This window comes from Girardinichthys multiradiatus, chromosome 20 (genome assembly GCF_021462225.1).
Source record: "Girardinichthys multiradiatus isolate DD_20200921_A chromosome 20, DD_fGirMul_XY1, whole genome shotgun sequence".
In the NCBI taxonomy this organism is placed as follows: domain Eukaryota; kingdom Metazoa; phylum Chordata; class Actinopteri; order Cyprinodontiformes; family Goodeidae; genus Girardinichthys; species Girardinichthys multiradiatus.
In genome coordinates this window covers 5,020,547-5,029,904 of record NC_061812.1, presented here as the reverse complement: position 1 = coordinate 5,029,904, position 9,358 = coordinate 5,020,547, and the positions used below count along the sequence as shown (strand labels likewise).

Sequence of the window (9,358 nt, the reverse complement as noted above, 5' to 3'; positions counted from 1 at the left end):
GTAATAGGATCAATTCACTTTTGATTGATGACCTACATATGGTTCATTTGAAGTAAACCCAACAAGCTACCTGTGATGACCTGCCTGATGAAGGGGGACCAGTCACTTCATACTGGTGGCTGTGGGAGGAGATAAAAGAAGAGAGTTAGAGGAAAACTACAGGAGACAGCTTCAGCAGAGGGTTGAACGGAGAAATGTTTTCAGTCATTGTACTGACAGGAACCTGCAGAGGAACCACTGGGGTATGTTTATGGTCTTGAGACTTAACTGAACATAGGTTTCAAAGCCATCTAAGATGGATCCTATCACAGCAGTTCTCGATCCACTGTACTGGTTCCCTGTTTGTCAAATAATTGCTTTCAAAGTTCTGCTACTGGTCCATAAAGCACAACAGTCTTTGGGCCTAAATGCACATCCAGCATGAACCGTGTAGACTCCTCAGCTCCAGAGACCTGCTTCCTCAGTGTTTCCAGGACCAGAACTAACCGAGGGAAGGCAGCAATTAGTTTCTAGGCTCCTCAGCTCGGGAACAAACTCCCTGAAAACCTGAAGTATGTTAACTGTTAAATCAGGACTGGAAACATTCTGGGTGACAGCTTCAAATCAAACTATGTAATGAACTGTTTGAAACATGTTTCTTCTATGCTTTATTTTCTTCCCATCTTTCCTTAGGTGCCGTGAATCAACATGTATTGAATAAACTGGCCTTCCTTGCCTTAAGCAACGACGACCAGAATACAAAAAGCTGCGTTTTTTCAGACCTCGGCTGATCAGCATCTGACAGATAAATTCTCCTTAAAATGGCCGCAACACATTTAATGACTTTAGACTGGGAATGATCCCCTCAGGATTCCACACCAGTGACTTATGACCTCGCTCGGATTTGATGTTTTTGACTTGAAAACACTTGTCTCATATCAACCTGAAAGTGTCGCTTATATAGAGTTCTGATCCAAGATGGCGGCGAATACATACGCTCTGGCTCAGACCTCGCATTGTTTTAGGACCTGCACGTTATTCTGTTGCTACAATGACGAGAAAATGATTTGAATTAGCAAAGTTAACTACTCTACAGGTCCACAGAGACCGAGTCCGGGTGGGTGGACCATGTCTAGTTAATGTTTGGTTAACAGCTCAGTGAATTTCCCTGCTTCCTGGAGTCATTTTACATACCTGTATAAGTACCTTGTCAGTTCCTCGGTCCGAAGTGACGCCTTCACCTGTTTTCTTTAATCCAAAACTGTTTTTGTGAATAAAGTAACTTGGATGTACTGCCAGGGTAATTTTCCAGGTAATTCTCAGTAGAATCTGTAATAAAGCTGCTTACATTCCTCCATTAATCAGGTGAGTAGCTCTTGTTATCTATGAGCATCTATTGTTTCTACATCAACAGATTTACTTAGTTTGGACAGAAAACGTTCTGTATTATAAAAAAAATAAAATTGTGGAGGTTTTTAAGCTCGCTGCTTGTGGTAAAGGTCTCAGGGTGGCGGTCACCTGGGTCCGTCCACGCTGAGCTGATCCTCTCTGGGCCTGCCCCTGGGCTTAGTGTAGGTGCCTTCACCTCCACACTTCAGACAACCTCTGCTCTCATTTCTGTGTATATATGACACAACTAATCACATCCAGACAAACCTTTACACGCACACAAACTGTACAAACATCCTCAGCATGCACCTCGAACAAAAGGAAACAAAATGTGGCGTTCCTGTTTTCAAGTGATTTTATTACAAAAACCTGATATAGAAAATAACATAAAAACTGATTTAAGTTAAAACGATTTGTTACAGAGTTTCTTTCTACAACTGAACACAAACTGCTCCCAGTGTACTAAACCATATATTCAGCAACAACAGTGACTTCTTTCCTGTGTCCACTGGAAGACGTGTAAGGCAACCCAACTGTCCCCCAAGTTTGCCCACAGTTTGAGTCTCCAAAAGATGAGCAGCTCCTGGTTCCTGAAGGAAGCATCCTGAAGAGAATCATGACGTAGCTTCCAAGGAAGACAAGACGGCATCCATCAAAGACGGAAACCATCAAAGTGGTGCGTCCAGGAAACATCAGAACTCATGTGTTACGGTCTTCCTCGATAAGGAAACAAAAAAAAAAGCGTCCGATCAACGCAGAAGACAGTCAGGGTTAAAAAGTTTCATGTTGCTAAATATTTACATGTCTTGATTTATTTGCTTAGAGTAGATGATTTCCTGAAATTATCTGGACTCATTTCCAAACACCTTCCCTGTAAACACAGTCATGACTGAAATCCTCAGGTTGATTGAGATAATCAAAATAATAATCATGTATTTTTTTTACAGGCCTTTGACTAAATAAAGATTCTTCTGCCAGTGCCGGTGGTTCTGTTCTTCTACCTGAGCAGCAGCAGAAACGGGAAAGTGTTGGGAAACCGGCTACCTACATTCTGTTAAAACCTCCTCCTGGTCGGCCTCCTCTGTACATGTTTCCGCCTGGACCTGCGGGACTGTAGTAACTTCCCAGGAAGTCGATGCCAGTCTGTTGAAAGCCCCAAACCAGGGGACTGCCTACGGGGGCTAACCCACCCGGCCAGAGATGTGGGGGGCCCATGACACCTCTCATTCCTCCCAGAGGGCGCAGGGGTCCCAGTAAAGGTCCTGGGTGGAAATGCTGGCCTTGGATGTGAGGCAGGTGTGGAGTGTGCAGAAGGCCAACACCCCGCTGTGGCTGCTGGCTGTATGGTGGGAGCTGGGCAGGCTGTTTCTGCTGGATGTTCTGCACACTTGGAGCGGGCTTTGGATCGCGATCCCGATACATTAAGACAGGGATTCTGGACTCTGTGTTGCTGCTGGCCGGTGGAGCCACTTCTGTGCTCACTTGCTGCTCCTGGTTGAACTGGGAAGATCTACAGGGGAAACAACATGAACAGGTTCATCCAGGACGTTCATCTTGAATCATCATTGGTGTGGTGTGATAAAGACAACCCTCTAGGACACAGAGCGTCCTAGATAAAATTGAATAAATCATAGCCAAACAAGTAAATAAATAATAAAAATATACAGATGTTTAGCTGCTGCAATAAAAGATCAAAGGATGGAGTGATCATTCCTACTTTTCCCAAACGACCCAAACACTTTCTGCCACCTGGACCAGAAACGAGGCTCCTGCAGAGTCTCTGCTACAAGCGACAGAACAACACGAGGCTGAGGGACGACGCATTACACACAGTTTATTCACCGGCCATAACAAAAGCCTCACGAGGGCAATCAACAGCCGGACCGTCCAGATGGCTGCGCCTGAACGTGAAGTTTCTCTGGTCAGTGAATGTGCTGTTGAATGTGGTTCATCTGAGATTAAAATCCACTGTCTTTAACAGTGATTCACCGCTGAGAAGATCTTTCTCCTGCAGAAAAGAATCATGATCTTTATGTCTGCTGTTCCACCTCAGTTAACCTGGAGACCATCTGTTATCGCTTGGTGCCTCATGCTTTAACCATTAAAACTATGGACAGGGATTATTTCTGCATGCAGAAGGTCACCTCAGCTATAGAGGGTCTCAGCATGCAGCAAGGTAGAAACTGGAAGAACTGCTGCAGCCTGGAGACAAACTCTGACTTTGGGACATTTTTAATTTTCTCTTTATAACTGGGTGTTGGTCTATTAAATGTCCAGGCTACTACTTAAAGGTAGCATTTGTCCTGACTTATTCTTCCTCATTGGACAAAAAGGCAACAAAGTCTTCATCATATGAGTTTGAGCCCTCATCATTACTGCTTTTACCCATTTAGGCCACAGTGTTAGACTCACCTCAGCAGCTTTTAGTTGCGAGTTTGGCTACTTTATTCTCTTTTTTCCATCTCTCTCAGCTTTAGAAACATAAATCTAACTATTTGAGCTACAACGCCGACTGACAAGGACATGATGCAAAACCAACCTGGAGATGATGTCCTCCTCAGGAGAACCAGAGGATCGAACAGGTTCTTGTTGGATTGTCTCTTCTCGTTTGTTGTCACTGTCGGGTTCTGTTGGATTACTGCGATCTGTCCCTGCAGCTGCACTTTGACTGGATGGATCTATGTTATTCTGGGCAGAGTGTCCAATTGGTGATCCCTCCACTCTTCCTGCAGTGCTCCGCCTCTGACCTCCAGGATCACTTCCCTCTGGGGTTCCTGGCCTCTCTCTTCCCTCTGTGGGAGTCAGCTGCTGTCTGTCCTCCATCCTCACGTCCTCCCGTGTTTCTAGTTGCAGCCCGGAGTGAATGGATTCCAGCGTGGCTGCCACAGCTTTCCTGCCAGGAGTGAGCCGGACTGACTCCGAGGGTGCTACTCGGTCCGGAGGCGGGGTGATGTGACCGTCCTCTGTGCCAGTGGGGTTGGCAAGGATGCCCACATCCGACTCGACCTGCAACTCCAACAGCTGCTGCTGCAGTTTGAGCTGCCTCAGCTGCTCCAGGCGCTCAGCTCGCAGCTCTTTAATGGCCTGCTGGAGGAACTCCATGTCTCTGCTTGTAGTCAGTGAAATCCGCTCATTGCTGCTGTCTGGAACGATCTGGTCAGACACATGGGGGCGGTAAGGCAGGTTGGCGCTGGGTTGAATAAGCACCTCTTGGGGTTGGTTACTGGAGGAAACTGGATGGATTTGATCCGGGAAGTTGGAGGGAGATGGGGAGACTTCATAGCTGGTGACAGAGTCTCTATGGTCGAGCTGCCTGCTGAGACCTGAAGACAGAGCATAACACTGAATATTAGGACAGCTGAAGGTGGGAGACACTCTTGGACCCTTTAAGGATGCAGACTTCATGCATTTGTCTGTGTTTACAGGACCTGGACAGTACTGTTGCAGGCAGTGCCAAGCCTGCAGAATTATTACAAGGCAGCACAAATGAGCTGCCTGGCTTACTGGGTTGATGCCAACTACCGAGCTACGTGGACAGTAACAGTTACCGCTCTCATTTCAACACCAGGAGACGTAAAATGTCAAAAGAAATATTTAATTAAACCTAAGAAATGGATGAAGATTTGGTACAATCATTTAAAAGACCCTGGATTAGAGAGGACAATACAGAGGTTCCTCTGGCAGGATTAGACGCCAGATTTAAAACAAGGATGGAGAAAGGAATCACTTCCTGTTGTTCTTCAACTCCAAGAGATGGTGAATCCTTTCAGAAAGTCAAAGCAGGTTGATCTGGAAAACGGTGACAAATAAGGCACCGCTTTCATAAAAACACTAGAACCTAATCTGACCCCAACCTTTGTGATCTCATATAAAGCTAAAAGCGATACGAAGCTCACTTCCTGTCAGAACCTTACAAAATGGAATAAAAAACCTCCATCTTGGACATTAAGTCCAGATGGGAGAAAGAGGCACATATAAAAGGGACAATTGGCTGGATATATGTAAGACGTGATTTAACAACTTAGGTTCAGAAACATGGAGAGAATTTATCTGGAAAAACATACGATTGTTTTTATCTCCCCGAACTACAGAAAAATTCTTAACTGGCAGCTCTGGACAGGGATCCTGCTGGTGAGAAAGTCACAATCTGCCCATCTGTTCTGCCTCACACTGCCCTCTACTGGATGGAGGTGGTAACTAAACTAAACTAAAATCATGTGATTTCAGTGTAATATATCTTGGTAATCCACCATCTGTACTTAAAAAACATTTATTACACGCTGCTGGTGTGTAGCAACAAACCAACAACTAGATGTTGGTTGTGTGTAATTAACCCAGCTATTAAAGATTGGTTAGGAGATGTTTGACTTGGAAAACTTTCAGACACTAAGAGCTAAATCTGATAAATGTGTTAATTCTCTCTGTGCAAACATGACCCACCCTCACTCTTCATCACTTCTTCATCACTAATATCTCGGGGCGTTTAACCTGCTAATTTATACTAACAGGAATAAGCTTTATGTGAAAAACAGAAAACGACAAAAGTTTTTTGTTTTTTTTTCATTCCTGAATTATCCGTTTTTGTTTAAAATTGCTTTTTTCTGCATGTCCATCATGTTATTTAAGGTTAACATGAAAGAAATAAAAACATTAAGCTAAAAAAAACTAGCATATTTCTGTAAAACCTCTGAGACCTCTGGATAGATGCTGTCAAATGAAAATAAATCTTCTCATCAGAGCAACAGATTTTTGTTTTTGTTTGCAAATTTAGGAAATAAATAAGGCAGCCATACATTAAACGTCTAACAAGAGCATTTTATATGTAAGTGTAATGTAATGTTCGAAGCACAGCTAACAATGTTCAAAATAAGAGTTCAAATGATATAAAAACCCATAAAACCCTAACCCAAAATCCCACAATTTAATGTATAGGAGCTGACCTTTGGGAGCAAGAAGATCCTCTACGAACAACTGCTTGTCCTTGATGCTGTGACAACCCACCAGTCTGCTGAAGCTGTGCTGGATTTCTTCGATCCCGGCCACGATGATGCCCCCGTTGGAGTAGGCAGGAAACTTGTCAAAGGGGTGCTCTGAGTTAGAAAATCAAAACAATCCAATTTCAAATATAATGCTATTTCCTAAGGTTGGCCCATGTGAGAATGGTTCACTAAAGGACCGCTCGGCTTTTTTCTGCATAATAAGAAGATCGGGCTTCTGTGTTATCGCTTAAACCCTTAGGAATCGTTACTTGTGCTCCAAAGACCGATAATGTCATTTAACTGAGGCATTTCAGAAAAAAGAAGCTCATTTTTAAGCCTTTTGTAAATTAAAACCAGGCCAAAGAGAGTCTGAAAAGTTCTCAAAGCGACAGTTTGCGACAGGTTTCTCCATTATATCATCAGTGCTTTTTGCTTTGTGAAGCAGACAAGGAGACAGAACACAATATGTGCAGAACTTAGTGATTTCTAGCACAGCGTGATTTCAGCACTGAAGAAATAAGGTTCTTCTCCATGGTGATGCTGGGCCGCTTGTAACACATTAGATTAGAACTTTAACAAAGCCGCACAAATTCTCTCATTTTTCTAGCATTAAGCAAACAAAGATATTGTGTAATCTTAACTGAAACAGGAAAAGTTTGATTTAATGTCAGACGAGCTGAGGTGCTCCATTATTTATTTAAAACCTCGGCAACACCTTTTACAAACTGTTTCATTTTCCATAAACAAGCAGCGTCAGAGTTGCTGACGAGGACGTACCAGTGAGGTAGACCGTGTGTCGGAACTGCGTGTATCGGGCCTGAAGCTCGATGAGGCAGTCGAGGTCAGGCGACTGATGGTTCGTCATGTCACAGTGGTGATACGGCAGGAAGTCTATGATCTGACGCTTCTGATACGATGACAGCAGCTCCAGCAGGTTGGCTGCATCCCTCCGGAACCTGACACACACATCAAACACGCCGCTTGGGAAAACAGCTGCAGCATCTGCACTTCTGAACTAAAGATTACACAAAATACATTTTCTCTTTCTAAATTTAAACAGTTTGGCTCTAAAAAGATCGAAGCACCTTTTATGACAGTAAGACCCAGAAAAACTGAAAACAAACCCAGAACATTCAGCAGTTTGATGGATCTGCAACACAAACCTGAACTGATTCCTCTAATTTGAAAGCTTACAGCAGTAGGAGTAACACCAACCACTAATAAAAGATTCGAGTCAATGAATCTGTGTTTGACGTGTTGTTCTAAAGGCTGTAACTTCACCTGGCTTGTTCCTTCAGCTTTTTGTGGGTTTTGCAGTGAATCTTCCACCTCCAAAGACTCTCTGGAGAGCTGTGCTCCTCCAGCAGCATCAGCAGAGCAGCAAGTTGATCTGCAGGGCGACACATCAGGTCAGCTCTCGTGACATGGAACATGGAAATACCTGGCTGATCCAACCAGAACAAAAAGAAACCGATTCCGGACGTACCGCGAGTGATGACGTCCGGACTGAGGACCAACTCGTCCGAGACGATGCAGCCTCCAGAGACAAATAGCTCAATGCAGCTGTTGTTTTTGATGTCGTCCAGCGAATCGATGCCCACAAACATCACAGAGGAGTGTCGCTTTAAAGACATGAGGCCTGGAATCTGACATAGACACCAAACACATTTATTTTACATCAGCTGGACATGGATGGTTTGTTACTGGGCTGTTCTCAGCCCCACAGATTCAAATATCAGCAGTAAGTTCATTTATTTCAGGAATTCAAAAGATGAAGCTGATCCGTTATATGGATTCATTGCAGGGGTTGTTTCTGGTATTGCTGAACAGCAAAACCCCAAATTATCGCATCAGACTAATAATAAATTCTTTGAATACAGACATGTGGGCCCATGGATGCTATAATAACAGCACTCAGGGCTCTCCTTGCATGAATTACTGCATCAATGCGGCGTGGCATGGAGGTGATCAGCCTGTGGTTCTGCTGAGGTGTCATAGAAGCCCGGGTTACTTTGATAGCAGCCTTGGACTTGATAAAACCCAGTGCACAACACCAGCAGATGACTCGGCACTGACTGTTAAAACTTCAAACTGGACCGCCAGCAGCTGCAGTTCTGTGACTCTGGGACCTTGATTTCTAACACAATTAGAATTTTACTTTCATGTGAAAAGAGGACTGGACCACTGAGCAGTCCAGACCTTTTTTCTTCTTGGCCCGGGTAGGTCTCTGGTTCCGGAGAAGCTCAACACAAGGAAGGCAACGGCTGGTTGCTCCGAGTCCAGCTGCAGTCCACACCGAACCTCTACAAGCCTCTCAAGGCTGCTGTTCTCCTGCTCATCAGAGCTACCAGAAACTTTGTACTTTTATGACGAATAAATTATGAAAAGCTTGTTTTTTTAACTGCATTCCACAAAATAAAATATAAACAAAGTCTCCCACTAGTATACAAGTATGAAATATACTCGTACTCGTCGTCTTCTGCTTTATCCAGGACCGGGTCGCGGGGGCAGCAGATTCAGCAGAGACGCCCAGACGTCCCTCTCTCCAGACACCTCCTCCAGTTCCTCCAGGGGGAGCCCAAGGCGTTCCCAGGACAGCCAAGAGACATAGTCCCTCCAGCGTGTCCTGGGCCGTCCCCTGGGCCTCCTCCTGGTGGGACGTGCCTGGAACACCTCCCGAGGAAGGCGTCCAGGAGGCATCCGGTATAGATGCCCGAGCCACCTCAACTGGCTCCTCTCAATGTGGAGGAGCAGCGGCTCTACTCTGAGCTCCTCCCAGATGGCCGAGCTCCTCACCCTATCTCTAAGGGAGTGCCCGGCCACCCTACGGAGGAAGCTCATTTCAGCCGCTTGTATCCGTGGGATCTTGTTCTTTCGGTCATGACCCAAAGTTCATGGCCATAGGTGAGGGTAGGAACGTAGACCGACCGGTAAATTAAAAGCTTTGCTTTTCGGCTCAGCTCTCTCTTCACCACAACGGACCGGCACAGCGCCCCCATTACTGTGGCAGC

At 45.0% G+C, this 9,358-nt stretch overlaps 1 protein-coding gene across 6 annotated transcripts in view; it reads right to left on the bottom strand.

Annotated features, from left to right (window-relative positions):
- Window positions 1-1,705: 1,705 nt before the first annotated feature.
- Window positions 1,706-9,358, bottom strand: part of tasora (transcription activation suppressor a) — a 29,945-nt gene continuing 22,292 nt past the window's right edge. For 2 of the 6 annotated variants that reach the window (XM_047347662.1, XM_047347665.1), the window contains 7 exons: window positions 7,834-7,993; window positions 7,629-7,737; window positions 7,125-7,303; window positions 6,309-6,458; window positions 3,908-4,691; window positions 2,417-2,878; window positions 1,706-2,239 (listed from right to left, as the gene is read on the bottom strand). In XM_047347662.1, the coding sequence (XP_047203618.1) occupies window positions 2,221-2,239; window positions 2,417-2,878; window positions 3,908-4,691; window positions 6,309-6,458; window positions 7,125-7,303; window positions 7,629-7,737; window positions 7,834-7,993 (1,863 nt within the window). In that variant the 3' untranslated portion in view covers window positions 1,706-2,220. Of the gene's footprint in view, window positions 2,879-3,907; window positions 4,692-6,308; window positions 6,459-7,124; window positions 7,304-7,628; window positions 7,738-7,833; window positions 7,994-9,358 lie in introns of all 6 variants that reach the window. The other 4 variants (XR_007035426.1, XR_007035427.1, XM_047347663.1 and 1 more) reach the window with 4 other exon arrangements.